Here is a 15,561-nt window from a genome sequence, read left to right on the forward strand (position 1 = left end):
TCAGCAAAAACTTTACTACTCGTGCCTTTTCTGTGTCATCTCTGCTCACTTTAGTGCTTACGTTTATTTTTTTGTTTCATTCTTTATATTTTTTGTTTGTTTTCTTTAAATTCCAGACGTGGTCTGTCTGTCCGTCGTGTTTTTGGTCAATCTCTCAACTCTTTGTGCCTTTCTTCTCTTTTTGTCGTCGCTGGGACCGCGTGTTGAAGGCGGCGGCGGCTGTGCGCCTCCGCTTGTTAGTTTCAGGTACTTCATTGAATTTGATGATTATAATATAAATATAGTGATATGTTAACACCCATTGTGTCTTTATTTTGTTTACGCTTATGTGCACTATAGACACACATCGAATGGACGTTGATGAGGGGAAACACGATGCGAAACATTAACCAACTATGGTCAACATTTGTTAAGCAATTGCACGCGCAAGGGCGCCGTCAACCCAGTGGTTGTCACCAAGATTCATAGTAAGATTAAAATGTATTTCAACATAAGCATACGTATTTAAAATCCACAGCATTGTGTGTTTTTTTTCTTCATACATTCTTTTAATCTGAGCTTAAATTTGAAAAATACGGTAAATTTTGGGCATAAAAATAATGCAACAGATTTTGATTTTCAACTGAAAAGACAAGTTGGATGGATGGATCATTCATTTGTATAATATATCCGTAAATTATTGAGAAATATTTTGCGATCATTTTGCCGCTATCGACGAAGTGCGCCGCAAATACCGTGCGCGCGCCTCAATGCTTGCGTGACAGATGATTGACGGAGCTGCTGCGCACGCGTGCGGTGCCTCCCGTCCATGTTGTGTCCGCGGAAGGAGGGGGCTAACTGCTAACGGCTAGCCTGGCTCGCGTCCTCCTTCCCTTTCTTTCCTTCTTATATTCTTCCGTCTCCTTGTTCTGGTCGGATGTCGTGAGGAGATGTCCTGGGCTCGCTGCCCCACCAGGCGGCCACTGAGCGCCATCGAGGCTCCAGCAGCTCTCCTTTAACCTAAGATAAACTCAGCTAAGCTAGGCTAACGTTAGCGCGCGACGATGAGCGACGAAATGTCTCCTGACTTCGTTTTGATGCGTCTCCTCGTTTCGGCGGCTGAGTACGACCACCTGGAGCACCTGGACCGGCAGCCTGAACACGTCACATCCGGCAAAACTGGCCTGCCTCACGGCCGGTTCGATGTGGATTCCGTGGGTCCCACTCCAGGCCTTCTCGGGTCGTCTTCTCCGCACTACAGCTCGCCTCTGCCCGGCAAAGGTGAGCTAGAAGGCCGGCTGCTTTTGCCGGAGGCACCACCAGGCTCCGAAGAGGAGGACGACTTGGACTTCCCCGGCTCTGGGAGGGCTGGCTCGAGGGCGCAGTTGATGGTGTTCCGGAACCGGATGTTGGACTTCGGCCTGGAGCAATCCCCTTTGGAGGGGAAGGAGACCCGGTGGGTGGACTCCTTGGAGTCGGGTTCCGGTTCGTCCAGGGCCACGGAAGAGGGGGACGTCTGTTGCGTCTCGTCTTCTGAGAAGAACCAATGCGAAACGTCTGGGTCGGTCCTCTGCCACCCGCTGGCTAATTGGCCTCAGATGAGTCTTGGAAAGAACTGTGGCACGGGCGATGAGGAGCTGCTCCTTGCTCTGAACCCGACACCGGACCAGGCGGCGGGAAAGGAAGGTGATGATAGCGTAGCGGCCTCCCTCCCTCGGTGCTCCTGTCTCCTGGCCGCCGGGGGGATGGCATCGGGCGAGGATCCAAGTGAGACCAGTGATGCCCTTCTGGTTCTGGAAGGCTTGGATGCGGATGGCGACGTCGGGGACTTGGGGCGGTGTAGGAGGGTGGAGCCCGTGTTCTCCAGTGGAACTCTCAGTGGGCTGATGCAACAGGTCCACAGACTGGCGGGGGAGGCAGGGGTCTGCACCCATCAGACGTGGAGGACCCCCACAGCCATCCACGGCCCCGCTGGCTCTCTCCCGAACCAGATCGCTGACTGTCTCCAAACATCCCCTGCCAGCCCTCTGTCCCCCACACCAGCACCACGACATCGCCCGCAACATCAATCCCGCTCTCAACCCCAGAGCCGGGCCACCACCCCAAAGCTGTGCTCGGCCACTGGAGGCCGTTCAGCCTCCCCCCTGGTGGTTCTGGAAGGGGACTTGACAGGTGGGGACAGGACGCCCAGGGGCAAGTCCAGGAAAGGGGGGTCCCTGAAGGTGCGACTTAGTAAACTGTTCCGGACCAAGAGCTCGTGCGGTGGGACGGGGGGCCTCCTGGACAAAAGGCCGTCGCTCGCCTCGTCCACTTCGTCGGGTGGGAGTCTGGTGGACGTGTGGGGGTCCGCCAGATTGTGGGGGTCCACCTGCAGCAACATCGAGGACGGCGGCAGGTAAGAGGTCTACGGTGAAGCGGCACGGTTGTTGTTGTGACACGATAACGATCACTTCCTGTTTGTCAGGCTGCAGACGGCCACGCTGACGTGCACGCCGCCCTTCACCGGTGAGCACACCTCACATGATAACATGTAGCAACCTCCTCTCTTTGAGCACTAACCTTTCCTAATGGTGATGTTACTTCCTGACTTTTGTGTGATGTCACTTCCTGTCCTATCATTCTCTCTCTCTCTGTGAAGGTGAGACGGTCTCTCTGGTGGATGTGGAGATCTCTCGGAGGAGCTGTCTCCACCCCCCGACTCCTCCACCTCCACCCAGACGAAGCCTCAGTCTGCTCGGTACTTTGTAATTTCTGCTTCCTTTTCTACTTTTACCTGCTCCTCCTCTTCTCCCATTGCTTAGTGTTCCATCAAGTGCCTGACTAAAATTGATTTTTTTTTTAGGCCAATTTTGTTTTTGGGCCGAAAAAAATTCAATTGGCTTTTAATTTAATAAATGGGAAATAACTTGTATATTGGTCCTTTAATGCTCTCAGATGGAGAGTTGTGCTTGCCGGTGAGAAGGAGAAGTTGCTGTCAAAACTGTCATCCTGTTGACGAAAACAATTCAAACTTCTATGATCCACCTGGAGCCAACCAAAAATGTCATCTGTGTTCCCTCAGATGATTTGGGTGGTCCCCCGCCTCCGCGGATTCCGTTGTCCGAGTGTGTCGGTGGAGCGTCGATGCAGTCCCTGCCCCCCCGTCCCATGGGTGTGCCCCCCTCCCTGAGCACCATCCAGCACAGCTTGAGTCTTAATGGTGGGTCAGTTCCTGGCTAGATTTGATCATGCGTTAGTTTTGTATCTATTATTATTATTATAATGTGGGGGTGCAAGTAGTTGTTTATTGGCTGGAATAATTGATAGGGTAATAGATTATAAAAAGATTGGCTAGTGACAAGCCTGCCTCTGGCGCTAACCTTGCCGCCATTTCTTCTCAGACTCGTTCCTGCGGGGGCTACCCAGGCCCGTCCCACTGCGGGCCGACGCCCGGCACCTGCCAGCGCCCCGCCCGGCGCCCCGCCGTCCCCTCAAGCGTCCCGACGCCGGCAACTTCGCAAGCAGTCTCCGAGAGCTGGAAAAGGTCAGGCTGGACTACGGTCGCGTGTGGTGGCGCCGCCAAGACGTTTGCTTGACAGTTTGCGTGTGCACACCGTGCAGTGTGGCTGGTACTGGGGTCCCATGACGTGGGAGGACGCCGAGATGAAGCTGAAGGGCAAAGCGGACGGCTCCTTCCTGGTGCGGGACAGCTCGGACCCTCGCTACATCCTCAGCCTGAGCTTCAGGTCGCAGGGTGTCACGCACCACACACGCATGGAGCACTATCGAGGTAACGTGCGCCCCCCGCATGACGCCGCTACCGTGGCTGACCTGTGACGACTGGCCTGTGCCCCTTAGGGACCTTCAGTCTGTGGTGTCATCCCAAGTTTGAGGACCGTTGCCATTCAGTGGTGGAGTTTATCGAGCGTGCCATCATGCACTCCAAGAACGGGAAGTTCCTCTACTTCCTGCGCTCCCGAGTCCCAGGTAGGCTGCAGACGGCACATCCAGCTCACGACATGACAGCCACACCCGCCCTGCCTCTGCTCCATGCGCTTTTCCTTTTTTCAGGTCTCCCGCCCACGCCGGTGCAGCTCCTGCATCCCGTGTCCCGCCTGAGCAGCATCAAGTCACTGCAGCACCTTTGTCGCTTCTGCATCCGCCAGCTGGTTCGCGTGGACCACATCCAGGAGCTCCCGCTGCCCACGTCAGGCTATGCCCACCGCCCCCCCACTCCACCTTCAGGGCTCCTGCTGAGTTCTCTTCTCTTGTTCGCAGGCCGCTCATCGCCTACCTGCGAAAGTTTTACTACTACGACCCTGAGGAGGAGGTCAGCCCCGCCAAGGAGGCCGGTGACGCACAAACGTAGCAAATCAGCGTGCCGACTAGTGTGAGACATTTAAAGTAAGGATCACGTTCCATAACCATTTGATGTTAACAAACAGCCTGGCGAGGCAATTTTGAAGAAAACAATCAATTAGGGCAGTAACTTTTCAACACCACTGTAATTGTTATTTCTTTGGGGATATCACAGGATGAACTTGAAGCTGGACAGCCAATCAGCTCCCTTGCTACGTCCTCTATCAAGTTTGGACAACCTTTCTTCTCTGAGCTCTCTGACTGGCTTCTGTCAGCGGGTGGAAAAGAAAGCACTCCTCCTTGGCTTCTGTTGTTGCCGCCGGGTTTTGGCTAAAGACGCTAACTGCGTGGCTTCCTGGAACCGACAGAATAACAGGACGTTTACTGGATGTTGACGCTCTCGCATGTAAAAGAAGCCCAAGCCGCGTCCATCCCGGTGAGTGACAGCCAGGAAGTGGGCGGGACCCGAACATTGATGATGTCACGTGACTCGTGCTGGGACACGCCTCAATGATGATGTCATATTTGTGAGCTGTCAATAAATGTAGGCGGGACTCTTCAGCCTGCTTCCTATGTGTGTGTGTGTGAAATAGTGTGTGAATCCAAAGGTCAGATTAATGGATAACGGGGTGCAAACAGTGCGGGGAGCTGGGCCTAAATACGCAGAAAACTCAAAATTTTTCAGGTTTCATTTCAGAGACACCATGCACAACGTCAACAAGCTGCTCATTATCTTCGTCAGCCTCATCTATGTGGAGCGTGCACGTGAGTCTTGCGCACACACGCAGGGGCTAGGAGTCATTATGCTATTAAAACATTTCAACAATGATGCTCCCTAGAAAAACAAAGTGCTGTATGTCATAATGCATCATGTATTTTATCCTGGTCATTGTAGCCCATTTCTTGGAGAGCTGGCTACACCCCTTAAAGGCGCATAAAGATGAAGGCAACATTCAAACAGCAGTTTCAAATTTTATTTCAAATTCTTTCAGTTTCCCGCCACTTACAAAATGAATAGAAAAGGGATAAAAGCATTATAATTAGTGGGAAATTGTGTTAGCATTAAAAATAAGCTTTTTTTTTTAAATCTGCTCAGATGCATGTATTGGACTATTTAATGAGTGCACAAACGTTCAAGTGAGCACGATTGCAAAAGCGAAATATTGCACAGTGATGTGCTTGACAGGTTGTGATGTCATTTGGCATTAGAAATCGCCATTCAGAACAAAGTCTGAAAAAAAAAAAAAGTTTTTCGGCGTTTTTTTTTATGGTTACCAAATTTCAAATTTTCCCGTGTGTTGAATTCCTGGAATGGATACACACACATGTATGTCCTCACAGTAATGATGACTCACGTGCTTGTGTGTTTTGACTGTGTGTGTGTATAGAGGGTGTGAAGTGTTTTGCACGCTTCGAGCGGTCATCAGCCATCTGTGACGAAGAGCTGGGTGACCTTGATGAAGAAGACTGCTGTCTCAACCCTCACTATGCTTACCTTACACAAGATGGAGACTGTCAGTCCTGTGGGTCAGTACGCGAACACACACACACTGTGACGTCATGAAGCAGCCATGTGTGTGTGTGTGTGTCAGTCCTCCAGGATGGTCTGACTGGTCGGCATGGTCACCGTGTACCACCCTGTGCGGGGAAGGCGTGACCCAGAGGAGCAGGATCTGCTTTGGCATCGGCCAATCAGAGTGCAAGGACGCTCAAAAGACGCTGCAGACCAAACCTTGCAACGGAACCTGCTGCAGTGGTACGCGAGCATGCAATTGCTGGATACAAAACTTGTACTGTGTGAAGGTTTACGATGTAGGCGAGCACTCACCACCTGTCATCACAGTTGTGTGTTTTTCACAAAGCAGCACCTGGTGTTACTTTTTTTTGACACACAGTCATATGCGGGAATCAAATTAATGACACAAGATAGGCAAGTGTACACTATCAGCGACTCCCACCTGGTGTGACTTTTCAAGATGAAATTTTGTGTGCTTCAGAAGGGTGGAGCGCTTGGTCACCGTGGTCTCCGTGTTCCGTGACGTGCGGAGGGGGCGGAGTCAAGAAGCGTGAAAGGCACTGCTCCGCCCCTCCCGAGTGCCTTTTTACCTGCACGGGTGACACCGAGATCGAGATGTCATGCGATGGTCTCGGCAAGTGTCCAGGTAGCCTTCGACTTGCACATCATTATGACTAATGATGCTAATCAAGACTTGAGGCCAATACTGCGCGTGCTGTGCGTGTGCGCGCGCAGTGCACGGCGGCTGGTCGTCGTGGTCATCGTGGTCGCTGTGTTCTTCCACTTGCGTGCGCGACGAAGCGGCCCCACCGGACAGACAGCGTCATCGCTTCTGTTCCGACCCCGCCCCCTCCTCTGATACGGTGCCACCTGGCGACGCTTGCCAGGGAGCCGACCTCGAGCGACAGAAATGCAACGATATCCCGAAATGTCCCGGTAGGTCGGCGGCATGGTGAGCAAGTGGGCAGTGTGTCAGACTCGCAGCTGCAAGATTTTGGGTTGGAATCTGAATTTGCTCTCTTTGTGATGCTTCCTTAGTGGATGGCAACTGGGGGGAGTGGTCCCCGCCGGGACCTTGCTCCACCCAGTGTGGGGAGGGGCTTACATTAGCCATCAGACAGTGTGATCAGCCCGCGCCGAAATATGGCGGACGATTCTGCGAGGGACCGAACGCGCGCACCTCAGTGTGCCACATCGTCTGCGCCGGTACGCACGCATGCACGCGTGCGTGCACACACACGCATGCTAACGTGAGTGTGATTGACAGTTGATGGGTCTTGGTCCGGTTGGTCCAATTGGGGCGAGTGTTCATCTTCCTGCATCCCGGAAGGCGGAGTTCCCGTCAGGACTCGTCAACGTGCCTGCTCGAGTCCCGAGCCTTCTCTCTATCCTGCAGGTGAACGTTACCATGACAACAGCAGCCACACACCATTTCTATTAAATGTCACAATCACCAGCATTGCTGAATGTAACTCTAAACATATTTGTGTGTTTGCTTGGTATTTCCAATTTTAAATGGAAAAATTGAGCATTTTTTCCTTTAAAAGTACGTGTCATGTTTTTAAATCGCCTTTTTTTTTTTTTTTTTATCTAACAGTATTGGGATTACATTTGCTCTGTAATTTTAGTCTTGCTTCCTATCACAAATACATATATATGTGTATTTACTGCATATATGTATACTCGCACAGTATTGTATGTTCATTCTATATTTTATATTATCCAATAGGCAAGGGTTGCCATGGCGACAGCAGCTCCGCAGAGCCCTGTGTGCATCTTCCGCATTGCGCCGGTACGACAGCTATCCGGTCTGTCCCACACTGTGTCCCACCGCCTTGACGTCTGTCCATTTGTCGGCAGTGAACGGCACGTGGGGGCCCTGGTCGGCCTTCTCAGACTGTCCCGTCACCTGTGGCGTCGGACTGGAGGTGTCGCGCAGAAACTGCGACAGCCCTGCCCCGAAACACGATGGTCGGCCGTGCGTCGGCGACCACCAGCGGACTCGCCTTTGCAATACCGACGTCCACTGTCCAGGTGCATCCTGTCTGCTCTTCCTATGTCCTCACTAGGCACCTGTGATTTGCGATAATTCTTGACCATTTTCAAGTTTTGAATGTTTCAAGGCCACACTGTATCTCCAGTTGAACTGAGCGTGTCCCGCAGTGGATGGCATGTGGTCGGAGTGGTCGGCGTGGGAGCGTTGCACCTATCCCTTCCGGGACCGCGTGATCCGCTGCAAGCAGATTGGCGGAAATCAAGGTCGCGAGCGCCGATGTTTGCATCGGGCGCACGATGGCGCCATCTGCGGTGGAGACGACCTCAGCCTCAGCCAATACAGAGGATGCTATGACGTCGACAGCTGCTACGGTTGGCACGCGCGCGCGGCATTGAAAACAGCTTACATGTTTGGTAGTGTCTGATCTTGTGTGTATGTGTGGGTGTGCGGTGTATCTCGGTGTGTGTGTGTGTGTGTGTGTGTGTGTGTGTGTGTGTGTGTGTGTGTGTGTGTGTGTGTGTGTGTGTGTCAGTTGAGGGCAACTGGGATGGCTGGGAGCCATGGTCTTTGTGTAAGCCGTCATGTGGAGGGAAGTCTCGGCGCATTAGGAATAGAAAATGTTTGCCAGACTACAAGGACTATCGGTAAGAACCACGGACATCTTGAAATAACCTGGACACGTAATGCGATTTTTTTTTTTCATTTGTGTGTGTGCGCGTGCGTGCGTGTATCAGCCCCACCATTGGTCGTCTGAATCAACCAGCCGTTTTCGTCGGGACGCCTTTGTTGGACTGCGGGGATGTACCACCAGGGGGCGCCACCCAGGTTCAGGCTTGTGTCAATGTGCCCGACTGTTAATGACGTGATATGTTCTCAATAAAATTGTGGCGCATCACTGGCAATATCAAGTTATTGAAGCGTTCCTCTTAAAATAAGAGCGTTAGTGTGCATTTGAAGACCGGAAGAAAGCAATTTGTTATGGAACACTGTTTACATTTGCTGAATAAAGCAAGAACAAACACACTTTGGACTGTGGAGCCAATCGACATTTGAGTCACTTGTGTGGACATAAACTTGATTCCAGATTTAAACCTGAAAGTAATTCAACTTTATTTGGCTTTGGAGAGAATCTTGAACAACCTCTGACTATTGTGGAAAAATAATTGTGTGTATGTATGTATATATAAGAACTTGTTTGATACAAATAAATTATCTAAAGGTAAATCAAACGAAATTTATAACCTTTGGCACCACATAAATTAAATACCAAGTCAAAATTGTTGTCGACTCTGTTGAAATAAAGTAAATAAAATTTATTTTGGTGTTGTAATTGATGGAAAACAATGCTGGAAATCTCACAGAAATGCGCGTCCGGTAGGTGGCGGTCATGTGCATGTCACTGTTTAGCGCAGAATAGAAGAAGAACAAGAAGACAAGCGGAGCACGTCAAGAGACTGTGGCCTACTTTGTTGCTGTAGATCTTTGAATATTTTGTGTCTGAAACGTGTTTGATTAACTTTATTGTCTGGCTTGCCGTCGCAATGGAGGTTCCGGGACCCGACAGCGACTGGAGAAGTCCTCAGTTCCGGCAGAAAGTCGTTGCTCAGATGTGAGATTTGATCGCCGTTTCGATCTATCGCTTTCTGCGCTTTTTAGCTTAGCTTAAGATAATCTTTTTGTTGTTTAGTTATCACTATTGGCTCGCAGTTCTGAGGTTGTGTGTTTGAATCCTGGCTACACCCTGTGTGTGGTGTTAGCATTTAAATAGCAATGTGACAAGACACAACCAAAATCAACATCTTTTCCAATTCTTTTTGAGTCATCAAACTCATGTCAAATACTTTTTGAGTCATCAAACTCATGTCAGCATTACTGATAAACGTGGAGGAATGCACAAATCCTCAAGATGCATGTAAATCTGACCATGTTGTGCTTACACTTTGCAGTGAGGAGGCCAAGAGGAAGGCGGGAAGCGGACACAGCAAGTCCAGCACGGACATGGAGAACCACGTTTACATCAAAGCCAAGTCCAGAGTGAGTTGGGAGGATTTGAAGTGGACCCTCTCAAATGTGGCATTTTGAAGGAAAATTGACAATGTTGTATTTGCAGGAGGAGTATCTGTCCCTGGTGGCCAGGCTCATCATCCACTACCGCGACATCCGTGAGTCGCCATTAATTCAGTCAGCCATCCCATTGCTCCTTGATATCTGACACCTGCCTTGTTTTTCTTTGACAGACAAAAAGACCCTGGGAGGTCCAGGTGAGTGCACGTGTACCGGTGTACGTCGACGGCGCAGGTAACGCGGCGTGTGTTGTCTCTACTAGATCCCATCAATGCCCTAACTAACCTGACGGGCGTCGGAGGGGGCCCGGGGGCCATCGGCATGGGCCCCCGCCCCGCCGGTGCCCCCGTTGGGGGAATGGGGCCCATGGCACCCATGCAGATAGGCCAGCATGCCATGCCTGGGGTGTCTGGAAATCCACAACCCTGTGAGTGCGTTTGCTTGCCCGCAGGGGCCGCACATCACTTTGATTTTGTGCGGTGGGGTGGAGGTGGAGCTTTGGTTAGTCGGGAAGTATTACATCCCAGTCAAAGCTAACTGCGCAGGCATGCAAACATGACAATCACACATGGCAGTCTGCCCCTCATTCCCCCCCCCCCCCCCCCCCCCCCCACCTTCTCACTCTTGTTTCCGGTCCTCAGTGGGGGGTCCGACCCAGTTGTCCTTGCAGCAGCAACAGCAGCAGCAGCAGAACTTGCAGTTCCAACAGTTCCAGCAGCAGCAGCAGCAGTTCCAAGTTCAACAGCAGATGAGAGCCCAGCAGCAGCAGATGCACCAGAACCAACAACAGCAAAACCAGCAGCAGCAGAACCAGGTATGCCCACAACCGCAACCACAAGCAGGTACTCGTCCCCTTCAGCCGCCACCAATTTGTGTGTGTGCAGATGCATCAGTCTAGGATGCAGCAGCAGCAGATGGTGCAGTTACAACTGCAGCAGCAGCATGCGCAGGCACAGGCACAGTCCATTCAGCACATGGTCCAGCAGCAGGCGCAGGCTCAGCCAGGCCCCATGCAGCCACTCTTACAGCAGCAGCAGGCCGCCATGGTGCCACAGTCTCTGGCTGGACAGATGGCGCCTGCCCAGCACGTCCCCATCAACTCGTTGAGTCAGCAGCAGCACCAGCTCAAGATGCAGCAGGCTTTCCAGGTCAAAAGGCGCCTGACCCTACTTCCTTAACCCAAGGCCCCGCCTCCAAGTCCCCCTCTCTTGAGCTTCACAACTGAGACCCTTCCCTGAGCATTGCTCCCGTGCCCCTTGAACATGTGTGCAGGCCCGGGCAGCGTTGCAGCAGCAGCAGCAACAGCAGCAGCAGCAGCAGCAACAACAGGCGGCCGTACAGGCGCAAATGGCGGCCGCATCAGGCCAGGTGAGTCGCCGCCTTCAGGTGGGAATCAGACAAGGAACCGCTGCCGTCAATCACGCGTCCATTCTTGTCCAGCTGGTGCGTCCCAACATGCAGATCCCAGCCCGACTGCCCCGGCCCCCAATGGCCCCGGCCATCCCGCCCCCCAATGCTGCCGCCGTGACGCAGCAGGTATGACCTCCAAGCTGTGACCTTTCAGGGTCTGTCAGTCAGCTCTGTTTGACCTGGCAGGTGCAGCAGCATGCCATGATGTCGTCACCCTCGCCCGTTCAGGTCCAGACCCCGCAGTCCATGCCTCCGCCTCCCCAACCCTCTCCTCAGCCTCCCACCTCGCAGCCCAACTCGGCCAGGTATGAGAACGTGTCTTCAACATCTTCCTGTTGGCGTTCTGCCTTACCGTCCACGACCTCATCCTTGCTGCAGCTCAGGTCCCACGCCGTCACCGGGGGGCTTTCAGCCCAGCCCGTCCCCTCAACCCTCACAGAGTCCGTCTACCGCCAGGACACCCCAGAACTATGGTGTCCCGTCGCCCGGCCCACTTAGCACTCCAGGTACAAACGTGCACACACCCCATGCGACCGTGATCTGAACATGTCTTCCCAACAGGAAACCCAAACTCTGTGATGAGTCCCGCTGGGGCAGCGTCCCAGGAGGACCAGCAGTACATGGAAAAACTTAAACAGCTTTCCAAATACATCGAGCCTCTGCGTCGCATGATCAACAAGATTGATAAGAACGAAGGTAGTGGGTGGGGCTGAGCGGTAAATGTAAATGCACTTCTCGTGAGTGGGCGTTGACTTGTTGTCATTGTCAGAGCGAAAGAAGGACCTCAGCAAGATGAAGAGTCTCCTCAACATCCTCACGGATCCCAAGACCAGGTGAAAGGACTGGGCAATTGTTGAACTCCATGTTACCATGGAGACAGTCCTCTTAATTCTTCTGACCTTCAGGTGTCCTCTGAAGACGCTGCAGAAGTGTGAGATTGCACTGGAGAAGCTAAAGAACGACATGGCCGTGGTAAGATACGCCCCCACCCTCCGCGTTACATCATTACCGCTAACGCGTGTGTGTTTTTTGCTCAGCCGACACCTCCGCCGCCACTGCCGCCCAAGCAGCCGTATTTGTGCCAGCCACTACTTGACGCCGTTATGGCCAACCTCCGCTCTCCTGTCTTCAACCACTCGCTCCACCGCACCTTCGCCCCCGCCTTAGCCGCCATTCACGGCCCACCCATCACGTAAGCATGAGAGGCTACTCTTCCGGCTCCCCACAAAATCCTCCCCAGGTGCCTGCACTCCACGGGTAACTTTTTGCGGCGTCCTCCTCAGCGGCCCATCGGTTCCTTCGCGGAAGAGGAAGCATGACGAGGATGAGCGTCAGAAGGTGCCCAACATCCTGCAGGGTGAGGTGGCCCGGCTGGACGTCAAGTTCCTGGTGCACCTGGACCCGGCCTACTGCAGCAACAACGGCGCCGTGCACCTGCTGTGCAAGCTCGGTGAGACACTAAGACGTCCCCACCCCACAATCTCGTCTCATCTCTGACCTTTTTTTTTCCGCAGAGGACAAAAACCTTCCTACCGTTCCGCCGCTTCAGCTGAGCGTTCCCGCTGACTATCCGGACAATAGCCCCTACTGGGCTGACCACGCCGACCAGTACGGTGAGTAAAGTTACGAGCAATCGCTACAGAGGCATTTCTGTTACAAGAAGTGGCAAAATATCAAAATGTGTGCAGGCGCCAACCATTTCCTGCAGTCGGTGCATAGGAGCCTGGCGTCCAAGCTGCTGCAGCTTCCCGACAAGCACTCGCTGACGGAGGTTCTGCACACGTGGGCGCAGAGCGTCCGCCAGGCCTGTTTGTCCGCCGCGTGATCGCAACATCTCAAATGGCAACCTTTTTTCACTTTGAACATTAATAAACCACCATCATCATGTCTGAAGACGACATATGAGGACATTTTATTCACATCATTAAAAAAAGGGGGCAAAAAAAGTGTTGTGCATCAAAAGTGTAGCGAAAAGGCTCTGTAGGACACGTTGGTGAACACGTCCACAAATTGGCTGCTTCCTGCCACCGTCAACACCTACAACACCAAAAAAAAAGCTTCAAACATCTGACACATGCCTGCCTGTGATCAGTTAGTAGCTACGTCATTTTCTGCTTATGGATTCCCATCCCCGACTACCTGGTGTTCGGCGCTGTTGGTGTTGAGCTCCAGGCTGTTGACGTTGTTGGGCGTGCACGGGATCTGAGCCTTGACCTGTCCCCCCAGCAGGCAGTGGGACACGGTGGGACCTTGGCCCACTGCCAGAATCTGCGACAGGACAGACATGCAAGTTGAAGGCGGTGCCATTTAAGTTGAAGCAGATTTTGCTCACCATGTCCTGGTAGAAGCTGGCTTGTCTCTGGCAGCCGCTCAGCGCGAAGACGGACGTGGGCGTCAGGGAGCGAAGGTGCCACAGGGAGAGGGACGGACCGCCGCCGCACAACTGGACCCACATAACAGTCAAAAGCAAGAACGACCACCAAAGGATGTTCACTGCACTGACAACTTCTGCCTCCTCACCATCCAATCCGAATCGGTGGTCAAACAGCTGATCCACTTGCCAAACTGAGGGCGGGCACATTTCTGTCAAACACGGAAAGATGAGGAGCTAAATCAACAGCACGCTAACAGACAGCTGCGGCCACGTGATGACGGCATCTTACCTGGTACTTGTGCACCTCCACGCAGTGAACGCACTGAGATGTCCTGCTGTCTGCACACAACAAGACTCAACAATCACAAAATGTCATTTGTGTGCTTAACAGGAGATTTCCAGAAAACGGAATTTCAAATTCTGACGAAGATGGAATTTGCAATCCCAGCAAAAGTGGCAAATTGGGGAATATGGAATTTTAAGATGTCCTTGGTATCTCAAATGTCCTTCTGGCCTCACCCCACATCCTGACGGCGCCATCCTCGCTGCCCGAGAGAACCTCACCCTCGCGCTCTCTCACACTCAAACAGTGGATGTAGTCCGAGTGTCCTCGGAAGACGGCCTGAGGGAGAAGATGGAAACGTCAACATTGGCTGCCGCCTAGCGATGCTGGCACTTGCACTCGCAGCCTGCCTTAAAGACGCCGTGCTCAAGATCCAAGACGTGAACATTGTTGTCACCGCCACCAAACACCACACTGTTGTCCTAACACCAACACACAAACACTTTTGTTTAGTGGATCCAAACAGGGCAAAGCGTGCACTAGTACAGAACTTTTCCCTACTCACTCGGGGGTTGACCGCCATGGCGTTGATCTCTGGGATCTCCATGTTGGCTCTGATGGAGGAACGAGGGAGAGAGAGAAGGCGTTTACGTGATCTGCCGCAAGCCAGACATTGGTGAACGGTGAGCCGTCCTGCGTGGGGACCCGCCACTCACTTGTATTCCGGTCTCTTTGTCCACACAACTTTAACATTCTGAAGGCAAACACAAGAAGAGCCTAACAGTGAGTTACGCCCCGCGGTGCTATGTCAACGTGCCGTCATGTCTCACTACCTTCTTGATGAGCTCGGCCCAGTTCCAAGCGCTGACCGACCCGTCCCCGGCACTCAGCAGATGGCCGCCAAACGACTCCAGACACAACACGGGACCGTCGTGAGCTGAGATGCACCCCCAGTCAGAGGGATAGACATTGGCCTCACCCGAGATGGACAAAAGATCAACATTGCTCACCTGGAAACGTAAATAAGGGCTTCCGACCCGCCTCCGACGCATCAGGGCTCAAAGCTGCGCACAAACTGACACAACAATATTCTTCCTCAGCATCTTTATGGCCGTTCTCATCGTCATCCTCGCAAGGCTCACCTGAAGATGGCGATCTCCCCGTAGTTGTTTCCCGCCGCCAGGAAACGTCCACATGGTGAAAACCGTTGAGAGAACACTGACATGTGCAGCAGCTGTGGATACGTCGCATGTTCATTAACATGTCATACATGTATAGATGTGCACGTTTTGATGCTGTTGTATCATAGTTGTCTTCCCCCACAAATTAGGATAACGATGTTTATTTCGTTTTAAAAGCAGTCAATTTTATTTGGCCATGACTCAAATTAAATCATCTTTAATGGATAAAGAAAGGAGAAAGTTTACCTCGACGGGACCCATTGTTGAGTTGCGTGCACGGACGGCGCGATTTGATCGGTAGTGAAAGCGCATGAAATGCACGTCGCTACGCATTGCATTCTGGGATACGTAGTGTGAGGAGCGCGGTCGCGACATGCTCGTTGTTTTGTCATGATGGGAGATAGTGCGTTAAACAGTGTG

The 15,561-nt window shown here is 52.4% G+C and overlaps 4 protein-coding genes across 8 annotated transcripts; 3 read left to right on the forward strand and 1 right to left on the reverse strand.

The window, feature by feature from the left end:
* Window positions 1-795: 795 nt before the first annotated feature.
* Window positions 796-4,878, forward strand: LOC125983260 (suppressor of cytokine signaling 7-like). Of its 2 annotated transcripts, XM_049744372.1 has the most exons (10): window positions 796-2,374; window positions 2,444-2,484; window positions 2,618-2,716; window positions 3,041-3,178; window positions 3,360-3,502; window positions 3,580-3,748; window positions 3,817-3,945; window positions 4,030-4,165; window positions 4,237-4,362; window positions 4,493-4,878. In XM_049744372.1, the coding sequence occupies exons 1-9, from the start codon at window positions 1,044-1,046 to the stop codon at window positions 4,325-4,327; spliced, it is 2,277 nt and encodes a 758-aa protein (XP_049600329.1). In that variant the 5' UTR covers window positions 796-1,043; the 3' UTR covers window positions 4,328-4,362; window positions 4,493-4,878. The 2 variants fall into 2 exon arrangements, with proteins under 2 accessions (XP_049600329.1, XP_049600330.1); XM_049744373.1 differs by lacking the exon at window positions 2,618-2,716 and having other exon boundaries at window positions 797-2,374.
* Window positions 4,606-8,724, forward strand: LOC125983265 (properdin). 3 transcript variants are annotated; one of them, XM_049744380.1, is made up of 13 exons: window positions 4,606-4,753; window positions 5,015-5,082; window positions 5,706-5,844; window positions 5,910-6,073; window positions 6,315-6,479; window positions 6,569-6,769; window positions 6,872-7,039; window positions 7,101-7,229; window positions 7,563-7,625; window positions 7,694-7,867; window positions 7,997-8,200; window positions 8,362-8,473; window positions 8,564-8,724. In XM_049744380.1, the coding sequence occupies exons 2-13, from the start codon at window positions 5,022-5,024 to the stop codon at window positions 8,685-8,687; spliced, it is 1,704 nt and encodes a 567-aa protein (XP_049600337.1). In that variant the 5' UTR covers window positions 4,606-4,753; window positions 5,015-5,021; the 3' UTR covers window positions 8,688-8,724. The 3 variants fall into 3 exon arrangements, 2 of the variants coding, with proteins under 2 accessions (XP_049600337.1, XP_049600336.1); XR_007486663.1 differs by having other exon boundaries at window positions 4,607-4,753; window positions 5,003-5,082; window positions 7,975-8,200; window positions 8,564-8,593; XM_049744379.1 differs by having other exon boundaries at window positions 4,607-4,753; window positions 5,003-5,082.
* A 506-nt stretch (window positions 8,725-9,230) lies between these two features.
* Window positions 9,231-13,201, forward strand: med15 (mediator complex subunit 15). The gene is made up of 18 exons (XM_049744374.1): window positions 9,231-9,438; window positions 9,776-9,863; window positions 9,940-9,991; window positions 10,067-10,090; window positions 10,156-10,320; window positions 10,535-10,707; window positions 10,778-11,041; window positions 11,166-11,261; window positions 11,334-11,429; window positions 11,490-11,608; window positions 11,682-11,809; window positions 11,865-11,999; window positions 12,073-12,136; window positions 12,209-12,275; window positions 12,341-12,495; window positions 12,587-12,753; window positions 12,818-12,916; window positions 12,992-13,201. The coding sequence occupies exons 1-18, from the start codon at window positions 9,371-9,373 to the stop codon at window positions 13,126-13,128; spliced, it is 2,097 nt and encodes a 698-aa protein (XP_049600331.1). The 5' UTR covers window positions 9,231-9,370; the 3' UTR covers window positions 13,129-13,201.
* Window positions 13,191-15,501, reverse strand: thoc6 (THO complex 6). 2 transcript variants are annotated; one of them, XM_049744402.1, is made up of 13 exons: window positions 15,388-15,501; window positions 15,103-15,194; window positions 14,971-15,035; window positions 14,794-14,897; window positions 14,677-14,714; window positions 14,526-14,574; window positions 14,371-14,442; window positions 14,197-14,299; window positions 13,967-14,016; window positions 13,824-13,886; window positions 13,636-13,746; window positions 13,443-13,571; window positions 13,191-13,340 (listed from the first exon to the last, which is right to left on the reverse strand). In XM_049744402.1, exons 1-13 carry the CDS (start codon window positions 15,472-15,474, stop codon window positions 13,260-13,262), a joined length of 1,044 nt encoding a protein of 347 aa, XP_049600359.1. In that variant the 5' UTR covers window positions 15,475-15,501; the 3' UTR covers window positions 13,191-13,259. The 2 variants fall into 2 exon arrangements, with proteins under 2 accessions (XP_049600359.1, XP_049600360.1); XM_049744403.2 differs by lacking the exon at window positions 14,371-14,442.
* Window positions 15,502-15,561: the final 60 nt, after the last annotated feature.

The sequence above is a fragment of the Syngnathus scovelli genome, chromosome 16 (assembly GCF_024217435.2).
Source record: "Syngnathus scovelli strain Florida chromosome 16, RoL_Ssco_1.2, whole genome shotgun sequence".
NCBI lineage: Eukaryota > Metazoa > Chordata > Actinopteri > Syngnathiformes > Syngnathidae > Syngnathus > Syngnathus scovelli.

Bases quoted from the DNA above. Each gene is read 5' to 3' on its own strand.
- LOC125983260 (XM_049744372.1), top strand. From the start codon at position 1,044: ATGAGCGACGAAATGTCTCCTGACTTCGTTTTGATGCGTCTCCTCGTT. The intron at 2,375-2,443 runs GTAAGAGGTCTA...CCTGTTTGTCAG, and splicing joins AACATCGAGGACGGCGGCAG to GCTGCAGACGGCCACGCTGA. The intron at 3,503-3,579 runs GTCAGGCTGGAC...CACACCGTGCAG, and splicing joins GTCTCCGAGAGCTGGAAAAG to TGTGGCTGGTACTGGGGTCC.
- LOC125983265 (XM_049744380.1), top strand. From the start codon at position 5,022: ATGCACAACGTCAACAAGCTGCTCATTATCTTCGTCAGCCTCATCTAT. The intron at 5,083-5,705 runs GTGAGTCTTGCG...GTGTGTGTATAG, and splicing joins CATCTATGTGGAGCGTGCAC to AGGGTGTGAAGTGTTTTGCA. The intron at 8,201-8,361 runs GTTGGCACGCGC...TGTGTGTGTCAG, and splicing joins TGACGTCGACAGCTGCTACG to TTGAGGGCAACTGGGATGGC.
- med15 (XM_049744374.1), top strand. From the start codon at position 9,371: ATGGAGGTTCCGGGACCCGACAGCGACTGGAGAAGTCCTCAGTTCCGG. The intron at 9,992-10,066 runs GTGAGTCGCCAT...TTTCTTTGACAG, and splicing joins CATCCACTACCGCGACATCC to ACAAAAAGACCCTGGGAGGT. The intron at 10,091-10,155 runs GTGAGTGCACGT...TGTCTCTACTAG, and splicing joins AAAGACCCTGGGAGGTCCAG to ATCCCATCAATGCCCTAACT.
- thoc6 (XM_049744402.1), bottom strand. From the start codon at position 15,474: ATGCGTAGCGACGTGCATTTCATGCGCTTTCACTACCGATCAAATCGC. The intron at 14,443-14,525 runs GTGAGTAGGGAA...TGTTGGTGTTAG, and splicing joins CCATGGCGGTCAACCCCCGA to GACAACAGTGTGGTGTTTGG. The intron at 14,017-14,196 runs GTGAGGCCAGAA...TGTTGTGTGCAG, and splicing joins TGGCGCCGTCAGGATGTGGG to ACAGCAGGACATCTCAGTGC.